The sequence below is a fragment of the Pteropus vampyrus genome, unplaced genomic scaffold (genome assembly GCF_000151845.1).
Source record: "Pteropus vampyrus isolate Shadow unplaced genomic scaffold, Pvam_2.0 Scaffold141, whole genome shotgun sequence".
Lineage (NCBI taxonomy): Eukaryota > Metazoa > Chordata > Mammalia > Chiroptera > Pteropodidae > Pteropus > Pteropus vampyrus.
Genome location: NW_011888922.1, coordinates 2561912 through 2587990, shown reverse-complemented (window position 1 = coordinate 2587990; position 26079 = coordinate 2561912). Strand labels below are relative to the sequence as shown.

General features: G+C 38.0%; 1 protein-coding gene across 2 annotated transcripts in view; it reads right to left on the bottom strand.

The window, feature by feature from the left end:
• Positions 1-4069: 4069 nt before the first annotated feature.
• PAK1 (p21 (RAC1) activated kinase 1) overlaps positions 4070-26079 on the bottom strand; it is a 67750-nt gene continuing 45740 nt past the window's right edge. For both annotated transcript variants that reach the window (XM_011368378.2, XM_011368379.2), the window contains exons 9-15: positions 24167-24215; positions 19206-19318; positions 14860-14977; positions 11343-11442; positions 10135-10331; positions 7135-7272; positions 4070-4536 (exon numbers count right to left, since the gene is read on the bottom strand). In XM_011368378.2, the coding sequence (XP_011366680.1) occupies positions 4450-4536; positions 7135-7272; positions 10135-10331; positions 11343-11442; positions 14860-14977; positions 19206-19318; positions 24167-24215 (802 nt within the window). In that variant the 3' untranslated portion in view covers positions 4070-4449. The remainder of the gene's footprint in view (positions 4537-7134; positions 7273-10134; positions 10332-11342; positions 11443-14859; positions 14978-19205; positions 19319-24166; positions 24216-26079) is intronic.

Here is a 26079-nt window from a genome sequence, read left to right as displayed (position 1 = left end):
AGCTGTATCAGAGTCACCGAGAGGACTTATCTGCAGATTGAAGGTCCATGGAGAGACCTGAGAACTTGAATTTTTGAAGAGTTCTCAGTTGATGTTAATGTTGCTGGTACAGAAACCAGACTCTGAAAATCACCAGAATGGGGAAAGTTATGAATAACCCTTCCCTAAACCAGAGGCTGAGGGAGCTCAGAGTCAGACGAGAAGAGGTAACTGAGTTCTGATTTTCAGGTACACTAGATAACCTTACTGCCTTTTTTCATTTGCTGAATACTGATTATTCTACTTATCATTAATCATGATCCATAAACAATAAGATGTGTTGATTAGAGTACAGACAGGCCTTTGGCTGTCACATCATGAAGATCAATTCTGTGGTCTAAATCCACCATAAAGTAACAGTAACAACGCTAATAAATAAAAATAAATCTGCCCTAAGGAATCCAGGCTAATTGGTTAGGTAGCTGGAGTGGTATCATTAGCTATTTAGCCTAGCATAACTGGAATATTTCCTATTGACTTTAGTCTCAATTACCCCCACCCAGGAATAAGACTAGGTAGTGTCTGGTAGTCCTTCCTCCCAACTGCCAACAGTGAAGTTTTTTCCTTTATGTGTAGGCCAGGTGGTGGCTATGGGGCCCTGAGAATCCCAGAAAACATGAAACAGCTGGGTGATCACCTCAGGGTTATAGGTCATGGTCACCAGAGGCAAACAGGTGAAGGCCATTTGACCACAGAGGAAAACAGGCTAGGATAGGGCATGTTATCCAGTCCAGAGTTGTGTGTGTGCATTGTGCAAAGTTAAGGCCAACATTCATAGTTACAGGGCTTGAATAAAGGTTAACCAAGGCACGTAGGATTTCTCCTAATGACAATGAATCGTGTGTCATCCCAAGAGATAGAGGAAGAGCCAGACATGGATCCTAACAGTCCATTGTCTACCGATTCATAGGCAGGGAGTGGGTGGTATAATGAAAGTAAATAAATGTTAGGCAACCCTGGAATGCTTCCAGCTCTCCCTTGCTGCATTCAGTAACAGATGACTGATCTAGTATTGTGACAGATTAGGAAACTGTCAATAAAAGAAGCCTAGAAGAATGGGTGACAATCTCCTGAAGGGTTCCAAATATAAGATAAAATGTACTTCCTCCAAATGCCTCCCATGGTTTCCGATATTTCCTTATTGCTGGTGAGAGGCTTCTTTTGAGAATATCTGTAACATCTAGTCCAGCACAATCACCATAACAGGAAGCCAGGAGTAGCTCCATCACCAACAATCTCCTTCCATGGTCTCAGAGTAGTTCGACTACATTTTCTTACATCCAAGGGTGAAGACACCTAACACAGTGCCCACATGGCAAGGATACCATAACATCAAATGCAGGACAAAGGTATCAGTGCAATCTCAGTTTGATGGGTCACCACTAGCCAGCCTCACAGCACGAGCAGTGCCTTTGGGTTGGTGTCTGCCCATTCTTGGTACAGGGTATTGTACAGCCTTCTCAACTATCAAAGAGAACCAGAGTAGGGAAAAAAGTCCAGAGGTATGGAAAGGAATATCCAGGTTCAGTCTACCAATTTCAATGCTAACCTACCAATTTAAATGCACCATAGTTGTTCTATTCCAGTTTTTTCCCCATCCTGTAACTCCTGGATCCTTAACAGATGGCTTAGAGTAGATAAACCCTTGCAGGGTGTGCTGGGCAGAATTCTAAGATGGCATCTTGATTTCAGCCTGAGCAGAAAATCCAGCCATGCTGTGCCCAGAGTTCTGACGCAAGAGAAACTGTGAGACAATGTGTTGTTTATGGCCACAATGTTTGTGGTAAGTTTTTATGTAGCAAGAGAAAACTAACACAAAGGGGACAGATGTATTCAATATCAGTATAGAATTAGACAAGCAGCACTTGTCTGTGAGTAGAGTTTCAGAGTTCTCTTGCCTTCATAACACTGCAGGCAGTAAAAGGCATGGAAATATGTGTTAAGCTGCCTGGGCATGAAGAATGTTCCATTATCTGAGTGGATGTGTAGCTATCCCGGCAGTAAACAGTAATCCCTATAATGCTTAAATTGAGTGTTGAAAAGTTCACTGCACAGCCAATGCTTGTTTTAACATCCAACTAATCAGACAACTCTAAGATGCCAGAGGGGCAATCAGCTAAGAATTCCTCAGGCCTCATCAGACTAACCAGTTTACCACTGCAATTTCAAAGTGAGAAGGTATAGTCTGGGTCCCATCATGCCCAGTGTCTGATAGGCTGTACCATCATCTAACATTCCTTCTGTCTTACACGTAAGAAATCCAATTGTACTTGTCCGTTAAGTAACTGCATGGAGGATCTCCTGTGCCTTTTTTTTTTTCCCACAAAACAATATTGGGGGTCACCGATCTTATTTCTTTTGACCCCTTAATCTAAAAGCCAAAAACATAGCATTATCATTATAAGAGCTGTCAGCTCACTTGGTCCCCCATAGAGTTACCTCCTTCACCTGGAGGTGGGAATGGGGAGTGTGATGGTTAATTTAATGTCTCAATTTTACTGGACCAAGGATGCACAGAATCTGGTTAAACATTATATCTGGGCGTGTCTGTGAGGGTGTTTCCAGAAGAGATTAGCATTTAAATTGGTAGACTGAGTAAAGTAGATGGCCCTCCCTAATGTGAGTGGGCAAGATCCAATTAGCTGAGGGCCTGAATAGAACAAAAAGGTGGAGAAAGGTTGCTCTCTGCCTGACTATGGATGGAGCTGAGACACTGAGCTCCTGCCCTAGGTACTCCTGGTTCTCAGACGTCAGACTTTGACTGAAACCTACACCATTGACTCGCTGGCTGTCAGAATTTCAAATGACACCATTGGCTTTTCTGGGTCTCCAACTTGTAGGTGCAGATCATGGGACTTCTCAGCCTCCATAATTGCTTGAGCCAATACCTTATCATATACAAACATTTTGGCCCACTTCTCTTAATTTATATTTAAAAGTGTTAAGAAGAAAAAATATACATTTACGTATATAGGGCTAAAGGGGTATTTTATCTGCAACTTAATCTCAAATGGTTTGAGAATAACAATATATATTTTTTTTTCCTTAAGTTTTCTTAAGTTTGAGATTATTTCAAAATAAAAAAATTAGAATAAAAAGGAAGGAAAACAGGAAAGGAAGAAAGAAAGGCATGTACTCCAAGTAGAGTATTTCCATCTCCTTTTATTGAAGGAAATAAAACTTGTGCTGCAGAGGCAATGGTACCTCAGAGCATAACAAGATAGCCAATGGGGCTGACATGACAAGCCACAATGCTGGCCAGGGGTCCTATCATAGTGGATGGACCAAAACCACAAAAATAGCAGGAGGTAGCAAACATCCCCAACACCCAATGCAAGCATTTTCATTTGCAAAGAGCTTGGCCATGCATCATAAAAACAAGGTTCTCTCACAGCTGGCAGAATATCATCTCAAGCCACCAAATCCATCTAAAACATGTCATCTCTCAGATTTGGACATCTTTCCCTATGACTTGAAGGTTTAAGCCATCAGAAGATCTGAGTTAATCTTTCAGCTCTTTATCCCAGATAGAAAAAAGAGACTGAGTTCTTGACACATCACGTATGTCACAGTATTAACTGGACAGGTGCTGACGTCCAGCCTTGTTCTAAAAGCAGCTTAATTTTCTTTTCTGAATTCTCACACTGCTCTCACCCAGCATATGCCCTAGGAAATTTATCAATGTTCTAAACAAAGACAGACTGGGTGCAGCAGCCTAGGGGATGTAGGGAGTCAAAAGCTGCTACATAGCCAAGACCATTTCACAAGAAATAGCATGGGGAAAACTACTGGGTCAAGACCCTCCCAAACAGTTGCTAGAAGCACAAAGAAAATGTGGTAGCTCTCTCTCCCATATCAGGATCAGCTGTGCCAAAGTCATGGTCCAGGAAGCTGAGGCATTTCACGTCCCTGGTAGATTATCAACCCCCATGGCATTCCTCAAGCTGTTCCAATTTTCAAGTACAATAAGGAGTTTGGGCAGTTTCGTCACTGAAAATCGAGCACTAAGGAAACTTCAACCAATTACAAATTGATGTTGTAAAGGCAAAATTTTATATAGCCAAGAACTGATAAGCCAGGGGGTGAGGGGAATTGGTGTGTGCAGAAGATTCTGCTATGTAGAAACAGGAGTCCAAGAGTTTATTCATATAAACCCTTGATCATAAACCACCTTCACATCCACAAATTGGGAGGAAATTCCTTATTTAGGAATGGCCATCATTTGATTAGTCAGTTGCAGTTCTCTTCAATGCTGGACGCACGGTTTTTAAGAACTGAAGTCTTGAGAGTGCTAGACCAGGAAATGGGAGGAGCAAGGCGAGGAAGCGAGGGCACCAGGGGTTGGAATTTCTGAAATGAGCATTAATTTCACAAACAGCTTGGCACAATGAGGTTGGGGTAAGAGTGGTTTTAGTGATTGTTCTTGGTTGCCTCCTTTGCTGCGGCAATCAGTGGAGTGAGGCTGGAGAGGGGCTTGGCAATCTTCAGGAACTGATGCTAGGAAGAAAAAAAGAGCAAAAGATACATGACTGTTTACCATTCTTCCTCAGCAACCATTACAAGATGTTAAGTGCATCCACATTTGCTCAAGATGCTACCTAGAGAGCTCAGATGATCCCCAAAGACAACAAATCATTTTTGGGAAAACTGTTTAGCTATATCTACCTACAGCTAAACACATATTTGTCCTTTATCCCAGCAATTCCACTCCTAGGTATATTTCCAAGAGAAATGAGTTTGTGCATCCACAAAAAGACACATGGCAAGAATGTCCATAGCAGCTTTATTTATAATCGTCATAACTAACTAAAAAGAACCCAAATGTCCAAGAAAATGGAAGAATAACATTATATTCATATAATACTATACAGCAATAACAAATAATAGTTGATATACTGACAACAGGATTAAATCCACAAACATTATGTTGAGTGAAAGAAGCCAGATACAAGAGAGTTCATATTATGTGATTCCATTTTATATTAGGTAAGACTAAACTACGGTGATAATCAGAATAATAATAATTATCTCTAGGGGAAGGTACTAACAAACTACGACCCAATGGTATATTGCAATACTGCATTTCAAGAGCATTGATCTTGGAATTTGTTGTGCTACTGTTGAATCCAGTAAGGCTAATTAATCCAGTAAGGGTTAATTATTTGCACTGGGCTGTACTTTTGAGCCACATCCAAAACTATTAAAGAAGACTATTTTGGAGAAAACACCATATGAAAACTATATCTACATTTTCAGTAAAATTGTTATGGAAAACAATTCTTTATGTAACTCAGAACCTCTTAACCAAAACTGATTTTTCTTACATTTAGTTAGTGAAAAAGCTTTGTGTCTTGAGGATGTTGGGATGTTTCCTCCATTTGACACACAGAACCATCACATTTTCTTTTCTGTCCTGGCTACCAGGAAACTAAGAACCAAACTTTTTATATTTAAACATAACTATTTAACTCAAATGATTTGCATATTTGATTCTTTTGCCATCCTTATAAGACTCTTTTTAATCATACTGCATATGTGTATAGACACACACATAAACACATATATACACACATATTCTTTGCTAGAAGTTTATTAAACACTTGAAACCTCAGTTTCCTCTAGTGTAAAAATGAGAATAACAGAAGTTATAATTCACAGAGTTGTTATAAAGAATAGATAAAAAATATATAAAGTACTTAGTGCCTAGAGAGTGGTAAAGATTCAATATAATGTATTTATTATTATTATATTACATCAGGAAGAAAACTCTAGAAGGCACTAATTTTTCAATAACTATAATTTAGTATGTAACAATGATATCAATGATATCTTCACTAATCACAGGCTTAGCATAGTATCTGCACATTTCCCAATACCTAGAGTTTCCAGAACAAATCTCATATGAAAAGCAAAGGGATCCTATATTGTACTGTCTGTTATAAGGGACTTTTAAAAAGTCCTGAAAGATTCTAGAGAGTAATAGATTGCACTTAGCAGAACCCAGATCTCATATATAATAGACCAGTGCTCTGTAGCCAGTAACCCCAATTACGAAGAAATGCTAAATAATGTTCCAGAAGGTAACATTTCAATGAAGGTAAATACTTTAAACAATTCCATTCAATTCAACAAATATTTTCTGAATACTATTCTGCATTAGGTATAAGAGGAGACCAGAGGTTAATAAAATAGAAGTTATAATTTAGTCAGAAAGAGATGTTCATAGCTAACTTTAATTCAGGGCAGTCTGGAATGTCTGCTCTGCTCTGCCCTGCTCAGTTGCTCTTGGTCCTCATAACACGAAAGTAATTGACTGTGCATGCCTACAGATTAATCACTGTCACAAAGTTACATGCAATACTTATTATTAAGTCACCAGAGGCAATGTAGTAAAATAACACTAGTAATAAGAAATTGTACCTGAAACATAAATGTTAAATACAAATAATGTGGCCTGCTAAAGGTGGTTTTTGCAGCCATATGAAATAATTATGCTATATATTCAGGATTAAGCAAGTGGTAGTATAAAAAAAGACTTGGTAAACCCCCAATTTTAGGCTTCCCCAAGCTTGGAAGAATATCATGGCCACCACCTAAGAAGGTGTCCAATGGAAAAACTGGAAAGATTTGAAAAGCTGCACTCACTAACTGTCCCTAAACTTATGTCCTCTGATATCCTTTACTGAAAATGTTATCTTTTGAGCTTATCTCGCAGTAAAATATAACTTGTCTAATATTTGCATGTCAGAAAGCTTTTTCGCCCCAAGATTCAAACTCTGCTAGGCTAAACCAGGCAGAACAAAACAACAGCTAAAGAAAGATACAGGCAAAGTTCACTGGGAGCTGAGAAAGTAGATTTTTAAGCAGAGCCTAGGAGAATGTATAATGAGTTTTAATAGGCTGAGGAAGAGCCTAAGAGATAACATGAGCAAATGGCCAGGATAAGGAAGGTTAGGAACCTAGGACTATAGGTTGAGTATGGAAAGTGGTATGAGAGAAGCCTCATTCTATAACAACCAGTACCTCACAGACAAAAAATGAAGCAAAAAAACCCAATTCCACAAATTTGGTGCTTCCCTGCATAGGGACAGTTACCTGCAGCAGCTCTTTAGCTGAACCTCTCTTTTCCACATCCATCTCAAGACAGCGGTTCAGGAAGTCTCGGAAGATAGCTGACAGCTTCTCTGGATTCTGAAGCTCTGGAGTCCCATTGGTGGCAATGAGGTACAAGGCCTGGCAACACAAATGGAGAATTACCTTAGGTTCCAACTGAGGTTCTCTCTTGGTCCCAGACATGCCCTCTAGAAATATGGTTAGCTGTTTTATGCCTCTAGGAAAAAAGAGGCAGCTCTGGTATATACTGGAAATATATACCCAGGTATAAACCAAGTATATACCCAAGGATCAGGTTTCACATTTAAAAGCCACGTGACCATGTGCAAGCCAGTGAACTTCCAACTTCCTAATCTGTAAAATGGGGATGATAATAGTGCTTATCTCACATGTCTGTAAAAAGAAAACAAGATAGTATATTGGAAAGCACTTTGTAAAGTTATGAATTGTGTTACATACCCAAAGTTTAGTATTATTCTTGATTACAGATCTACAGGGTTTATTATTCATTTAGCCTGACAGGTTAAACATCTGTCCATTTGCTGGAGGACATTATTCCTGGTGCCTTCGCCTCAGTTATCTAAGAATTGATTTCTTTCAGCGGGAGAGGAATATGAAAAGTGGTGTTCTATAAAGTAGCAACCTGTTTCGCTGTTGTCTCCCTGGTCCCCTAACATGAAGCATCTCCTGGGCAAGGTAAAGAAAAACAGAGTAATACTAAAGCTTCCAAGCACTCAGCACTTCAATTCACTAAGTGCTTACAAAAACACTATCTCATTAAGACCGCAATAACTCTGGATAATGGGCAGGACAAGAATCATCATCTCCATTTCACAGATAAAGTCCAGAAACATAAAAAGATATACCTGGCATCACGCTGTTCATAAGTGCTCATGTCCTCTGACTCAAATCCCAGTCTTATTTCCATCACTCCCTACTGATCATCATTTTCAAGGCCATGCTAAACTAAGGGAAAGATGAGTAGTATGTGGATTCAGAGAGCAAAACTGGGACCAAAGAGTAGAAACTACAAAAGGTAGTTTCAGTTTGGTACACTGACGCGCTTTCCAATAAGAGGTATCCAAATAAGATTAGATGGCCACCTATCAGCGACAACACACGGGATTCCTGCATGGATGGGAGATTGGAATAAATGAAAAAAATAAAACCAATCAGAATAACTTTCACATTTACCCGTGACCAAAATTACCAACTGACTTGCATCTGGATTTACATACTCTGCTTTCCCTCTCCTATTACAATGGATAAACTGTCCATACACTAAAATAACGCTCTTTACTTCAGTACTTGATCCAACTCATCTCATCTATTTAAGAATGTCACTCCTACATGTGACCATTTTCTTCCTCTCCACTAGGTCATTCCCAAGAGCACACAAATATACTATAATACCTTAAAAAAAAAACAACCCTCCCTCAACTCCACTTCATGATATTGCTATTTCTCTGTTCTCTTAATGGTAAAACTCCTTAAAAAGTAGCTGTTCATACATGCCATCTCAACTTCACCTGCTCTTGTGAATTTACTCTAATTAGGCTTTTATTCCTATTACTCTACTGATACTGATTATCGAGGTCATTAATAACCTTGACCTTGGCAAATCTGATATTTCTCAGTCTTATAATACACAACCTATCAATCACATGTGATACATCATCCTCAAAACACTGTTCTCTTGGCCTGCAAGACATGCATTTCTCCGTTCTCCTCCTACTCAGAAGGCAACTCTTTGGTCTGCATTGCTAGTTTCTCCAACCCGTAAATATAAGATTACCTGAGGGCTCAGTACTCACACCTCACTCCCTAGATGAGGGACCCCATCTATAACTTAGTTCTTATTTTTAAATAAGCCATCTATATGCTACTTACCAATAAATTTATATATATAGTCCTGACCTCTTACCCTTGAATTCTGGACTCATGCCCAACTCTACTCAATATCTACACCTGGATGTTTAAACAAACATTTCAAATTAATACATTCGAAACCAACTATCATCCCACTTTACCTGCTCTTCAACCTTCTCAGTAAACGGTGACTCAATTTTTTTCTGTGATTGAGGTCCAAAATCTTGTACTTATTGTTGATTTCTCTTTCTCTGAAATCTAATTCATCTTGTCAGTGATGGCCATGATGCCCAGGGACCAGATATCAACCTTGGGCCCAGTTTAAGATATTTCCTGAGTCCAAGCACTCTTTACTTCTATTCCTACCAATATATTGCAAGCCATCACTCTTATCTCAATGATTACAACAGTTATCTCATAGTCTATTTTCCATAAAAGCAGCCAAAATGATTCTTTTACAACAAAAATCAGATTATGTTACGCCTCAGCTCAAAAATTCAATGACTTCCAATCTCTTGCAAGTTCTCATAATGGCCACAAGGTCTTACCTGATCTGGCTCCCTGCTATTTCTGTGACCTCGTCTACCATTCTCCACCCTGCTCACTCACTTCAGAGATTCTGGCCTCCTTGGTTTTCCTTGCACACAACAAGCATGTTCTCAAATCAAGTGCTCAGTACATTTGATTCCTAGAAAACTCTTGGGTTAATCTCATGGCTTCCTCCTTTATGTTCTTCAGGTTTTCATACAAATAACTTATAAGAGAGGACTTCCCTGCCCTAAATAAAATAGCACGCTTCTCCCTCTTTCCCCAATTACTCTCTTAAACTCCTCTTCTTCCTAGCATTTACCTTCTGTCACAATATATTAATTTGTTCTACTATCATTAGAATAGTTTCTTACACATGATAGGAACTCAATTGTTGAATGTTATAAATGAATGCATGACTTAATATTCCTTTTCTTTGGAAATTTATACTTAAATTCAGCAGTGCCTAGTTTTATCCAGAAAAGAGAGATCCTGGTTGAAAGCCACAGAGAACAGCCTGAGTACCATTCCCTGGGACTATCAACAACAGCCCAAACATCTTGAAATTGGACTAGTAACACTCACTCTCAGAGGGTTTTCATTGAGGTATGGGGGCTCCCCTTCAATCATTTCGATGGCCATGATGCCCAGGGACCAGATATCAACCTTGGGCCCATAGGCCTTCCGCGTCACAACCTCTGGCGCCATCCAGTATGGGGTTCCCACCATGGTGCTCCGTTTGCTCTGCTCTGGGGTGATCTGTGCACAGAATCCAAAATCAGCTAGAAAAAGTAAAGAGAAGAAGGAAAAGATTTATATTTATGGGACTCCTTCCATGAGTACTGACTGTGTGCCTACCCTAGGTGTCAAGCTCTGTCTCACTCCCACCTGCTGCAATCCCTGTCTCTCCAAAGCTGGAGTCGCATAACTGCCACCTTCATGTCCAGCGCCTCGTCTGCCCCTGATCAACCATGAAGAGAAGTAAAAGGAATGTAAGAAATATCACCTCTGGTCTCTTATCCCTCTTCAAGCCAGAAGGATTAGTCATTAAAGTCCAAGCTGCCCATTGATTACTTGTCCCAATTCTTCTTTCTTCTTGTAAACCATTCTCATACCCCAAAATCTGGCAACTAGGTCCTTGATTTATTTCCCAGGCATAAGTTCCAGGCTTAAACACTAATCACCTAAAATGAGGCGTGGCCCTGCTTTTATCAGTTCCTCATGCTGTGCTCAGGATAAAGAGTGCTGACAGTCTTCCCATAAACTGCCAATCCACCTATGACACTGGTCCCTACAGTTTTGAACAAAATGTTCTGCCTGCAGCTCATTTATATTATATTGCAATTATGTTTATTGAAATTATGAAGCCTTTGATAGGAAGGACTATGTCTTCTTACTCACTTTTTTATTCCCAGAGGCACGTAACAGACGTTTAATAAAAGAATGCTGAATAAAAGACTGAATGACAGAAATTACACTAAATTCTTTTTTGTAATTATGTATTTCATGTCTAGTATATTAGACTGAGAACTACTTGAAGACAGGCAAAAGTATCCTCAGTGCCCATCAGAAGACCTAGCATGCAGTGGGCCTTCAGTAAATTTTTTTGGCTGAATGTATAAATTAATGAAAAAAAAAAGACACCCTAAATAATGCTGAGTAATATAAAGATCCCACATATCTCAGGAAACAAACAAACACTCTCTAGTGAGTCCTCTAGATACTATTATATGAATACCATCCCACAGGAGACAGGGTCCCACAGGGTAGAGAGTATTCTCACTCCTACTCACTTAGCTTGACAGAGCCATCCATTCCCAACAGGATGTTGTCGCTCTTGATGTCTCTGTGAATGACCTGGTTGGAATGCAGGAACTCCAAAGCCTGTAGGCACTGTTGAAGTGGTGTGGGCAGAGGTAGAAACAAATGACATATAATACGAAGACTAATAGAAAATAAACTAATCCAACCTCCTCATTCTATGATAAAGAAAGTGAGGCTCCAATGAGTAAAATGACTTGCTCCGAATCAGTGGCACAGATAGGTCTAGACTCTAGTCTTCTGTCTCCAGGCTAAGCATTCTTTCAACACTCCACACTGCCTTATACCTTTCTTATATCTTATTTCTTATACTTCATTATAATATACCTTTTAACAGTTTTAAGTACATGAGTTCCTCCAATATATTTTGGAGTCTTTTATAGATCATTAGATACTTGTCAAAGAACCTGAGTCCCAAGAAAAACTACTTTGGAAGAATGGAAAGGATTCTATAATATTAAAACTAGAGGAAAGTGACAAGTAAGAGTCATATTTGGGAAACTAGGCACATGAAAGTGCTATCAGAAGCAGTGAAGTTAGAAGGATAATTTTATTTTGGTGAGGAGATAATTTATACTGTTTGGGGAATGCTTAATTTTATATACTTGTGAACATTTACAGACAAATGTCCACTAAGCTACTGAACATGTGAGTCTTAAAGTTCTTGACAGAGGCCTGGACTTGAGATAAATATTTAGCAGTCATTTTTGAAGAGGTGATTTATTATTTTAAGTTATATAAGTGCTTGGAACTAGCAAATGTTATAGAAAATAAGAGAAAGAAAGAACCTTGGAAAACACCTATACTTAGCAGCAAAATGAGTAACACAGAGACTGAATGGAACAATGAAAGTGCCTAGTTCTGCCACTGCCTGACAGACAAAATCATTCTAGACAAATCATTTATTCTCTCTGGGTTATTGTTTTCCCATCTGTAAAATGTAGGGATAAGAAAAGATAACCTCAGGTTTGCTACTAAATCTACTAGTTTAAATCCAGAACCCAAAGCTAAAATTTTAGAAGCTTCTACCAACTGAAAAATACTAAAGATGCAAACCAATTAGAATATACTATTTACATGTTCTCAAAAAATATATTTCAAAAAATATATATACAAATAGTTAAATTAAGAACGAACCAATACCCAGAAGAAGCTCTTCTCTATAAGAGTTGCTTTCCTTAGGAGGCTGGAGACCCTGGCCCCTGGATGTCAAAAAATATGATCAAAAAGGATGATTTTGAAAAACTGGAACCCTCATACACTAACAGAAATACAAAATGGTACAGCTGCTTTGGAAAACAGTTTGTCCTTTTCTCAAAATGTTAATCCTAGAGTTGCTATATGATTAGAAGTTCCACTCCAAGAGAAATGAAAACATACATCTAAACCAAAAACTCATACATGAATGTTCACAGCGTTAATCATAATAGCCTAAAAATAGAAATAACCCAAATATCCATCAATTAATGAAGAGATCAATGGAATCTGATTTGCTAATAAAAGAAATAAACTACTGCTATATGCTATAACAAGGATAAATCTTCAAACTATTACGCTAAGCAAAAAAAGCCAGTCACAAACAAGCAAATATCATATGATTCCATTTATATGAAATGTCTAAAAGAAGCAAATCTATAGAGACATATAGATTAGTGATTGCATAAGGTAGATGGTCAGAAAGAGAGGTATGTGGGGAGTGGCTGCTAATGGCTATGGAGTTTCTTTCTGGGGGTGATAAAAAGATTCTAAAATTGATTGTGGTGGTGATTGTACAACTCAATATACTAAAAACAATGAAATTATATACTTCGGGTGAATTGAAATTCGAAATTCAAATTATGGTTTCTACTGAATGCATACTGCTTTCGTATTATCATAAAGTCAAAACATCATAAATAGGGCCATCATTAAGTCAGGAACTGTCTGTACGTTAAATGGGTAAATCATATGGTATATGAATTATATCTCAATAAAGATACTCTTACAAAAGGAGAAGATCTCTACCAGAATTTAAGGATAATGGTAATGCCACCTATTTATGTAACATTTAAAATTTCTTTAAAATGCTTTTTGATCCATATAGCACCCCTAAGGTATATACAGTGTGAGCGCTGAAATTCCCATTATAAAGATAAATAATTTGAGGCAAATTGATTTCCCCAAGTACACATGCATGTATTCTTAACCAGTGAAAGTCAGTTCCCAGAGTGTGAAAAATATCTTAGATATTATGATGGTTTGTGGCTTTCCAGAAGGCCACAGTACATGAACAGATATACAGTATAGTTAATCTATAGTATTAAAATTTCATGGGGAGAATATAATTAGAGAAAAAAAGTCTTCGAAATATCTTTGGGGATGGGAAAAGATAATGAAAAAAAAGTTGAGAAACACTTCATTAGTGGTACAGAAAAAAATAAAAGTCAGATCGTCTAAGAATCCCAAGCTTGTATTAATTCCATTAACCTACTGTGCCTATTCCAGACCCCAGAGTATTTAATGCAAAAGTGATCATATTTTCTAGGACAGTATTGATTTCACATGGATTTTATGATTCTTAACACTGATTAAGTCTAAGTACACAACTATATAATTTCATCTGTATGCCTCCAGATCTTGCACCATCAAACCCCAATCATACTGTGAGACTCATCCCTAAAAAAACTCTGAACCTAAAGTAATCACTCTTTCCCCAATTCCCAAATCTTTCTATGACTGGGCTATCAGAAAGTTCCAGTCTCATATTAGCAAAACATCCAATATCCTTAACTTCTCTGAATATTCTTTTCATTCTCTTGCTCTAATGAAAACATGGCTATCCTCTGAGGATATTGCTTCTCATATAACTCTTGTGGAGGGTTTTTTCCCCTTCTTATACCAGCATGCTACAGACCTTAGACATTCAATAGCAATGAGAAAAAAGGAAAGTACCTATTTAAGCTTTGTTTTCTATTCCTTTTGCCTGGAAGTATTTCACCCTAGATTTTTGCTTCTCTTGCTTTTTTGTATCATTCAAATCTTTATACAAATCTATGCAAAACCTTCCTTGATGACTCTTAAATAGTACTACTTCTTTCACTACCTTCTTGCTCTTCTTCATAGGAAACTTCATAGCATATGAAGAAAGCAGGAACATAAAATATATAATTAAAATGTATATCCATATAAAAGATGAAGAAAAATATTACAAAGTGTTGACAGCAGTTATCTTTAAGGGCTGGAATTATGAGTGACTTTATATATATATTTGGTACTTTTTAATTTTTCTACAATGGATATATGATTTTATAATCAGAATAAAGTTATCTTTAAAGAAAAAATCATGGTGATAGAAATTTCAAAACAGGTATAATAAGAGAATGATGGGAGAGTCTAACTAATTTCTCTCATCTCCGCAGTGCCCAGGCTGAGATCTCATCTTACAGAACTTTGACAGACATGGATGTGAAGACCATTTCCTGCTCAAGGCTGGTTGGCCATTGATCTTACCTCACGGCACACAGCTGCAATCTGGCCTTCATCCATACAGGTTTCCGTCACCACATCTGTCAAAGAGCCTCCAGCCAAGTATTCCATGACAACCCACAGCTCATCTCCCACAAGGTAACTGTAGGAGTACAGACAAAGGTTGAGTACAAAGGAGAAGCGTACATGAGCCACAGCACTGGATTTCAAACACTAAGCATAACACAGAATGAACCTACATTTCCATTAGCATTGGAAGAGTCTAGGGTTCTTTTTTCTGGGTAAAAGCAGAATCTGGGGGACAGAATTACTAACTTGATATCTCTTAAGGATTCACCTGGAGAAAATGAAACAGACTTCTCTGTGAACTCCCAAAAGGCAGAACTAAAGATCTCTAGGGTGAAGATATGAAATATAAAGTTATATTACATCACAATACAAAGTAATGCTTCCTAAAATTAGGGATGATTCCTACACCTCTAGAATCATCAAAGCAGAGAACACCCAACCATTTGACAAAGATGGGATTTGGAGTCTATGTTACCAATGTTAGAGAAAGTTACTAAACCTCTCTGAGAGTTCTACTGAGATCCATAAGACCAATTACTGGGTCTAGTTCAAGACTCTATCAGAGCCCAGAACAGTAAGTGCCAATATTTACTAAATAAATCAATGAGTAAAATAAAAGATAACTATAAATATTAAATAATGATTCTAAAAGCTATTTAAAAGTTGTAAAGTGTTATACGCATAGTCGATATGCTGACAATAATCTCCATTTTGAGTGTCTCTGATTCTAGGAATGGAATGAATCCAGCAAGGGCTGCCAAAACCTCTTGTGTAAAGCCAAGGGCTGTCATTTAGTATTACATCCCTAAAGAGATTATGGGGCTGACATGAGTTAGAACAAATAGTTTCACTCAGGGATTGATTACTCAGTCTGTTATATGATAAATAGGTCACTTAGCATGTCTGGTTAGTATCCTCAGCTATAAACAAATAAAAGATAAGACAAATAAAAACAAGGATAGCCCAGAGCCTTTTAGACTCTTCTGCTACTTTAAACAAAGAAGCTATGAGCTGTGTGGTATGGCACCTTATATTCATCCTGATATTGGGACTACTGCAGGGTAGATAGAAAAACACAAATGGTCTCAAGAAAGGGTAAGATTTGGGTCTTATTCTCTTGACTATAAATCTGGTACTCCCTACACAAGATTCTGTATTCTACACAATTAAAAGTCTTGTACTTTTTTAAATTTCCACACAAAAAAAATGTGACAAATTAATTCTTTCTTTAAGAGTCTCTTTTGCAGCCACTATGGAAACCAGTATAGAGGTTCCTCAAAAGATTAAAAATAGAACTACCATATGACACAGCAATTCCACTTCTGGGTATTTAAAGAAAACCAAAACACTAACTTGAAAAGATATATGCACCCCTATGTTCACTGCAGCATTATTTACAATAGCCAAGATATGGAAGCAACCTAAATGCCCATCAACAGACAACTGGATAAATTATGGTGCATATACACAATGGATTATTACTCAGCCATAAAAAAAAAAAAAAAAAAGAATGAAATCTTACCATATGTGACAGCATGGATGGACCTGGAAGGTATTATGCTAAGTGAAATAAGTCAGACAGAGAAAGACAAATACCACATGATCTCACTTATATCTAAAGAACAAAATAAACAAATAAATGAAACAGAAACAGAATCATAGATGCAGGAAACAGGCTGATGGTTACCACATGGGAAGGGGTTTAGGGAAGATGAAAAAGGTAAAGGGATTAAGAAATACAAATTGGTAGTATTTGGGGATATAAAGTAAAGCATAGGGAATATAGTCAATAATATGGTAATAACTATGTATAGTGTCAAATGGGTACCAGACTAGTCAGGGGGATCACTTCATAAATTATATAAATGTCTAACCACTATACTGTATACCTGAAACTAATAAAATAATATTGAATGTCAACTGTAATTGAAAAATCAGAAAAGGGAGGGAAAAGGTAGAGGATAATAAGAAGTTCAAATTTCCAGGTATTAAACAAGTAAGTCGCAAGGATGAGGCGTACAGCATAGGAAATATAGTCAATAATACTGTAATAGTGTTGTAAGGTGTCAGATAGTTGGGACATATCACAGTGATCACTTCTTTAGGTATATAAATGTTGAATAACTATGGCATATACCTGTAACTAATACAATATTGTATTTAGCTATATTTTAATTAAAATCTTTTTAAAAATCTCCTTGGAGGGAAAAGATTATGGAGACTTGGACCAAAAGAAAATTCAGGACTAGATAAAAAGCCCTTCTCTGGCATAAGCCTATTTCTTCCCTGACCAAAATAAAAAACAAACCCACATTTATGGCCTCTCAATCAACACATCAAGACATCTGTCAACTTGGACTGATGCAAAGAAGAAATATGAGGGTCCAAGAGACTATCTCTGGACACTGACAAAGCAAAGCCCATTTACCTGAATAGAATATGTCACTGCCAGAGCTAAGAAATACAAGTCCATATGCAGGTTGTCTCACACACTTTATGGCTACACACTGTGCCAAAGTATCTTCAAAAACCACATCTCCAAGTAAAGCCTCAGAGCACTATGTATTCAGAGAAAAACAAATGGATGGAGTTCTCCTCTGGGACAACTCACAAACCCACAGACTCTCAACTGCAATGCCTTCACTGAATGCTCAGGTTAAGACCACCCACTCTGTCCTCCCACAAGAGCTCTCACATCCTTTTTTTCTACAGCAGACTAGGAGCTATTTGAGGGCAGGGACTGAGCTTTATTTACTTCTGATTCCATAGTTTAAGCTTCTGAATACACTAGCAAAGGCATAATCAATATAAAAATTTATAAATCTTCTAATTCCACTCCCAGAATACAAATTCTTTCAACAACATGGTCATGCATTTTACTGTTTTGAAACCCAGTGATGAAGAACTCATTATTTTATGAGCTAAGCCACACACTTATTGGACAGCTTTCATTTTTCCTTATCCCGAGTCCCTTATAGATATAAATCTGGTACCCTTATAGCCTTCAGTAGTTTGTCCAAGCTATATTCTCTGTATAATAAGTTCTTAAAAGAGATGGTAATAAATTTCTGAGGATTCCTCAGAGTCAGTCGTGACCCACATCACAGACAATCAACACCCAAAAGGAGAAGGCTTTTTTTTTTTCCTACAGCTATCAACACCAGTGTTGGGAAGGTCAAAGTCAAAACTCCTTTCCTCTTTAAAGAAACTGAAGCTTACCAATGTTTTGGATGCAGAACAAGAAATCTGGCAGAAACGAAATCTAGTTGGCAATGCAATATAAGTAGTAAAGGAATTAGAGTCCAAAACTTAGTCCAATATCACTTCTACCTGTGATGTCTCTGAAACCTGGTCAAGAAGCTTTCTTTTTTAGATATTGGAGAAAACATGATATGATGGAAAGGGCATGGATGTTGGTGCTAGGAAGAGTTGAATCCAAAACCCTCCTTTGCTCCTTACTGGCTTACTGGTCTTGGACTATTTATTAACTTCTATCAACCTCAGTTTCTTTATCTGTTCAATATAAATAATAAACCTTACTTCAGAATGAGATACTGTTCATGAAAGCACTTAATACAAAGTAAAGCATAACGCAAATGCTAGCTACGACCACCATTATTATGCCGAATAACAGAATTGTGATGGGCTGGAACAATGGGTTGAAATAATTGATATGGGATTTAATGAAAACAACTATAAAGTCCCACTATACCATTTTAAGGCAAACTCATGTCAAAAAAAAAAAAAGGATCAGAGATTTTAACTGACTACAAATTTACTAGGGGTCAACAATGAAACAGGTCTCCTAAAAAAAGAAAAGAAAAAAAAAAAACAATGAATGAAATCAGAATGAATGAGAAGTTTAGAACAAAAAAGTCCCATTCTCTCTATACTTTGGTCAAATCTTAAATTAAAATACTGAATGTCACATCGTTGGAGAATACAAACTAGAAGTAATTTAGGAGGGTAAACAGGAGGAAGAAAGATTTTGGATGCAGAATGATTTAAAAACCTGTGTATCTGACTCAGGCAGATGGGCTGAAGGGTTTCCTTGAGGCAAAACAAACAGTACGAAGATCAGCTGTTAGAAGCTACTAAGTGGTAGGATTAGCCTAACCCAGAAAGATTGTGCAGCAATCAAAGGTGTCCAGCAGTATGCAGGGTCAGAGGCAGAGAGCTAAGCATCATAGAAGATTCTTAAATGCAGGCAGTTCTGAGCGCTGGTGTTGACTTCTTTGACAGCTTCGCCACCCATCAGTCCCAAAGGCCCTGTCTCTCTGATAAGACCTATCACTCCATACCTGTCCAAATAGTTCACAATATTTGGGTTCTTATTTTCCCTCATGACCAGGATCTCATTAATAATCAGCTCTTTCTTCGGCTGCTGCTGAAGGTTCATCTGCTTAATGGCCACCTGAAATCAAAGTACATTCAATATGCAACCAGAGTTACTCGACATTTATTGAGCATCTACTAAGCACCAGAACTTAAATACTAAGGAGACAGAGGTGAATAAGATACAGTCTTACCCTTGAGGAATTCAAAATTTATTATCATAGACCAGTGGTACTCAATGTGAGGTCTCCAGACAAGCACTATCAATATTATCTGGGAACTTGTTAGAAATGAAAATTTTAAGCCCAACCCAGACCTACTGAATCAGAAACTCTGTTTTAATAAACTCTCCGGATGATCCTGATGTGCACCAAAGTTTGAGAACCAAACTTGCTACTAAATAAAATATATTAGAAAAATACTTTTAAAAAATCACAATATAAAAGAGGTATGCTATAACAAAAGTCTATATGAAGTGCTACAGAAACACAAATTAGGGGAAGAACTCTTTTAACTGGCAATGTAGAGAGGCTTCATAAAGGTAGAGATGACTTTTTGAACTTGGTATGGAATGATAAATCAGAGTTGACCAGGTTAAGAGAGAAGAGAAAAAGGGAATAAGATTCCCTTATAATATTTATATATAAAAAAGATCTTGGTAGGATTTTTGTCTATAGAAATAAATGAATTTCCACATAACACAAATATAAGGTATATGTTAGTTTCCAGGGCACTTTTGCATCCATTTCTTCTGTGTGTCAAGTACTATGTAAGATATTCTCAAGTTTATTTCATTTAATCCTCAGAGATAGCCTGAGTTAAGCATTACTACTGAGCCCTTTTGACAGATGAAGAAATTGTGATTCAGGATATGTGACTTGCATTCATAGCTACTCAGTTAGTTAGATAAGAACCTTCAAAAGTGATTCCAATTTATCCTGCACACATGATCAGATTAATCTTCCCTCACAGTACAAATTTAATAACACTTCCCCTTGCTAAAAATCATAGATAGTTCCTGTTTGCCTAGAGATGTTCCTCAGTACAACATTCAAAGTTCTCATGATCTGACCACATCTTCCTTCCCACTGTATTCCTTCATATACGCCATGATCTGAGCGTCTCTCCATTTGGAACATCTGGCATCATTTTCACATATTCAAAAAGCTCCTTATACTTTATGTCAGGCTAAAATAAACTTCATTCTTCAAATAAGATAGCCTTTTCCCTTCTTTAATGCCCCCATAAGATCATACTTATACTTCTTGTATGAAACTTACCACATTTTGCCTTGCATGATGATTAGTTAGGGTATGTATGTCTAGAAGCTTGAGTTCATTTGAAAGCTCTGAATCCCCTGGTGTCAAGCACAGGGCCTGACACACAGTGGGTGCTCAACAAATGTTTGTGGAAATGAAGAAGGAAAGAGAGAATTCAATGAGCTGATAAGTACTTTATTTTTAAACCACAAAATGCATTAGCAATAGGCGATTCTAACCGTTGGAGTAGACTTTAAATTGTTTGATGAACATTTATTCCATAGAGACATTTTCTCTTTTTCTGCTTAACAGACAAGAACATGTCCACTTAATAGAACAACTTAGTCTCTCCAGAAGTAGCAAGAACTGTAAAGGATGAATAATTCAAATTTTTATGGGAAAAAAACCCTGGCTTTATTATTTCTTCAAGTTAAGTCCAGACAGTTTTCTTCAGAGATCTAGTTAATCAATTAGAAATGATTCTTTTAAACATTTTGACCACATCCATTCCCCTACCCCAAGCGAGAAAAAATTGCTTTGGAGTGGGGTCTCCTATCAGGTTAGGCTTCTGATCTGGTTGTAGCTTTCTATTAACTGTTGATGATTAGCTTTTTCTAATGGCTAAAGGGCAACACATTGATCTAAAGACATTACATTAAGTATAGCAAGCCCTTATGACACATGTTAAGATCTGGAGCCAAAGGAGTTCCTTTGGAGTTCCCTAGGTCATCCTGGAGGATAAAACGATGCTTATGAACCTCACAGAGGTCACTGCTAGCAACAAAGAGAAGAGAGGTAGGCAGAAAATAACATAGAGGCAGTGGCAGAACACTAGGGGTCCTTTTCAATAGCTACTAACTATGGCCTAGGTTAAATGTCCTTCACCTAATCAGATCCCTCCCATTAGGGCCAGCAGATAGCATTCCTGTAACAGAAAAAGAACTGGACTTGAACTCTGAGGACCTAACCTCTGGGACTGACTCTGCAACTTACTGACCTTCACCAATCACAAACTCTCTAAGCCTCAGTCTCTTCATACACTGAGGATAATAATATTAACCCTAATTCCCTTCCTCACAAGATTATTTTGAGGCCTAAATGAGACAGTGGCCAATGTGTTACATATAAAAAGAAATTTAAATAATAAAGTGAGGCAACAATGAAAATGCTAATCACAGTAATAACTGCATTTCATGAGTACCTGGCACAGAGCAAGAATAACAACATTAGCTGGAACAAGAGCAAAAACCAAGCACCCTCCACCACTGTTTACTGAATGCCTACTGTGTGCTAGGTGCTGCGTTTGGTGCTCTACCTACATTAGTTCAATAAAACCTAACAACAACCCTGCCAAGTAAATATCATTATCTGAATTTTCAGTTTAAGAAATTAAGACTTTAGACTTAAAAGAAAATCACTCAAGGTCATAATCAATGCTCACAGGTCCATATGACTCCAAAGCCTCTTCCAGTATTCTTTCTATTACACATATTCCTTCTAAAAATGCACTTGAAATAATTATTGGATCTGTAACTAGAAAACTCCCCAGCACTAATATGCTAACCTTCCTATATCTGACAGACAATAGCTCTGTCTACCCGCTAGATAAACCCCAATAAGCACTCACTCACAAAGACTGAGAGCATCTGGCCAGCTCCACTAAAGATTTATACACCCTGGGGCAGGAAATGAGGCCTTCCTGACCACACTGCATTAGCTGCCCTAATGGACTCATTTCCATTCATAGTTTTGCAACCACAAGGCAGGTACATCGTGAAGTCAAGTTTCTGTTTCCTATAGTGAGCTTCTCACACATGCAGCCTCTAGGCCTTCAAGGAACTGCCTATCACCAGCCTACTTCACATCAAGGGCTGTAGGGCCCCAGAGACCAGAAACATGACAACGAGCCTTAGTGCCTAACCCGAGCTCTGCTGTGGCCTTGAAGCCCAGAAAGCAAAGGTTTAGGTTTTAGAATCAAAAGTTTCTAACCCAGTCCTTGCTAATTGTACAAACCTGCAAAAGTTATTTAAACTCCCTAAGCTTCAAATTTCTCATCAGTAAAAAGGACAAAATATTACCTACCTAATGGAGTTCTTTTTAGGATCAGTATAACCTCCTCTTTTCTATCTCTGCCTCCTATTCACCATGTTTTAAATTGGCACAATGATATCATCCTTCCTTCCTCACCATTATTTTAACACAGCTTCCTGTCAGCACTACAGGACTTCTATAATTACAGAATGGAAAGTATGGTCTCTTACATTATATATGATTTTAATGTTTGAGTGCCTTCATGGGACTGAATCTTTCACATAGTTCTTATTCTTAGCATAAGGTGTAGCATAAAGCAAAAGTTCAGTGAATGTTGTGTAGAATAAATAAATATGTACATATATAAATTAAATATGTAATTCTTAAAGTTTATGATGTATTTTCATATGCATTGCTCTACTGAATTCTTTCAACACTTTTGTGAGGTATATGCTATCATGCACATTTTATAAATAAAGAAAATTCAGGCTCACAGAGGTCTAATGAGTTGCCTAAGGTTATAAATAGGTCACTAAAGGTAAACATTTAGGTTGTTAGATTCTGACCTCAAAGAACAATTAATAAATCCTTAATCAGAATGATTTTTTACAAAGTAGACTTCCTTTTGATGGAGCCGCAATATTTGGCTTAGGTTCTCATAAAAGACTCACAAGAGCACAGTGAGATATGTTCAGTCCCTATTAGCCATAACTTCTCCAGTGTACCAGAGGGTTTCAACCACCAAAAACACATGAGCAGGTCCTAGTAGCCTTCCTCAGAGCAGCCCAACTCTTACTTTCATTAGAACAGGAGGTACCTCTCTTAACCTCTGAGCCCCAGCACTCTGAATTATGAACTTCCCCAGGCAGCTTCCATCCACAATCCACCTGCCAACATTCCTGCTTTGCAACAAAACTGTAGAATGCAAGGGAACCCCGGATACTCTACATTCCTTTCATGGCTTCCTTCTGCTGAAGGTAAGATTTTGGATCAGTCAGTGGGTCTTGGCAGTAAGGCAAGTGCTCCCAGCTTAATGAAATAAGAAAAACAAAGAGGTGCCTCCAAATGAGGACTTCAATGTCTACTGGAATCCTAGACACAGAGTAATGGGAGAATATCTAGATTAGGAGTCAAGACACATGTTTAAATCTCTTCTACATCAGATTTCTCTCTCAAGCACCAAACTTTTATAAATAATTGTTCAGTAGGCAGTTCTACAAGAAGGTCTCTCAAGCAGCATTCAATTTCTTCAAACTCATATACCTCGACCTTTTTTCTTTCTCCTTGACTAATATTACTCACTTGTGAGTTGTCCTCACATTCAGTTAATCACCAAATTCTATCAAATTTACCTAAGTACCTCTCAAATCCATCCACATCTCTCCATTTATACTATGCTACCACTTTGGTCCAAACCATCACTTCCCACCCAGAGTTACACAATAACCTCTTAACTCCCCTGTTCCACTTTGATCTTCTCCAACCTGTTCTCCATATGATAGACACTGTGACTTTTTCCAAAATCAGTGACTCCTATGTTTAGTTCTAGTTTGCTATAGCAAGAAACCAAAAAGTAAAAACAAAACAAAACAAAAACAGTATAGCTGACAGAGCAATAGTTGGTGGTAGGTACTCACCTCCTGTCCTGTGGCCACATCCATTGCAGTGTACACAGTGCCTGAAGCACTGAACAACAGGTGTAGGAGAGAAGGGGGAAAAACAGATGATAAATTAAGTGATATCTTTCAAATGCAGCTCTACAAACAATCTGGTAATGCAAGTGTTAATGACAGCAGCAAAAATAATCCTCCCCACTGCCCGGTCACTTTCTCATACATGAGAGACAGTATATGGTAGTAAAGAGAATACAGGCTTTAGTAGCCAAAAGACCTGAGTTCTAACCCGGAGTTTCTACCTATTACCTACTAATTATATAATCTTGAGCAATTTATTCTTTGAGCTTCACTTTCCTCATTTGCAAAGTAAAGATAAGACATAAGAGTGCATAACAGAAGATGGGGAGGTGGCAGCGGGGTGGTGGTGGCCTTTGAGGCAAACTGGAGGTGCGGATCAGTGCATCTCCCTTCCTTCCAGAGGCTTATCCAACCAGAGGAGATGTGGCCTTACCAGAATCCATCATAGAATTTCTCTCTGCTGTCTCTGATCCTGAGGGCCAAATGTCTCAAGAAGGTAGACACAAAAGACAGCAAAGAAGCCTGCCTAGCTGCCAGCTTTGCCTGGGCTTTTTATTATGTTGGCATTTTTACCAACGTAATAAAACTGATAGAGGGGAGGCATGCCCAACTTCTACTGCTGCTTCCTTGAGCAAGCCCATTCTGACTTGTGCACAGGAGAGAAGGATGTGGTGAATGAGGCTGTAAGAGCTTCTCTAGTGGACATTCTTCTTAAATTGGAGAAACTCCCCCTTTCTTTAAGAACCTCAAGATTTCATAAACCTGAGCCTTAAATATTAGGTTGCATTTGCTGGTCTGGCCTTTGCTTCCTTCTACCTGGCAGGGAATTTACATTGCTTCACACCACAAGGCCACAGGAAATCTTAGAGGTTCTGTGCCTTTCTGTCACCTCTACTTTTTGCAGCTGTGATTGCACCGTCCTGCACCTTTGACTACAAGCATCACTGGCAAGATGTACTAGCTAGATCTATGATTAGCCTGACATTTGCCTATGCCTGCTACAGACACTATTATTCTCCTCTGACTGATGCAAAAGGCCATAAACCATTTCAGAACAGACTTGTACTTCCACTGCACAAAAGAAGCCTGGTGATCCTTATCATTTTGATATTTAGGAATTGGAGCTACCTCAAATCTCCAGTGGAGATTAGGTGAATCAGCCCTTCCCAGAATTTACCTTCTTAAGAGGTACAAGTGAGGACATCAACATTTTATTCTGCCTCTGTATGATTATGCTCACATGAATTTAATTACGAGGAGTCAAGGTTCTTTTTCACTACTGTATGCCACACATTCTGGTAAAGAGATCTTTCTATAGTCCTCCAACAGCATATGAATCTGGTCCATTGGATTGGTATCCCAAAATCTATAGTGTTTTTATGTTTAAATATAAATGTCATTCTTGGAAGAATCTTGTCTTTTAGAAGCCTTACACGCCCCACTTTATTCTAGAAGCTGGAGTTAATTCTCAAAACTTCATTTCCCATAGCTCAAAATCTTAAAATCTAAAGCATGACCAACTAAATTATTTTGGTTCTGTTTACTATCTCTGGTGACAATTTCATCAAGCCTTAAACAGGAAAATGTCAATTTCTGGCCTGTTTACCATTGTTATGCATATCTTGTCCAAGTCCAGACAGATAACACTGTTCATTTTTTAATACTGTTGGCATAAATTAATTGTTGAATTACCAAGTAAACACAGTAAGAAAGAAAATGGTTAGGAGTGTGGTTTTGGTGCTAATGACTGATGACTGTTTCTACCCCATTTGTCCTTAACTGTGCTCATGAACTTCTTTCCCTCCCTTCGTGACTGAAGATCTGCCCAAATGTGTCAACTCTGACAACTGCCTAAG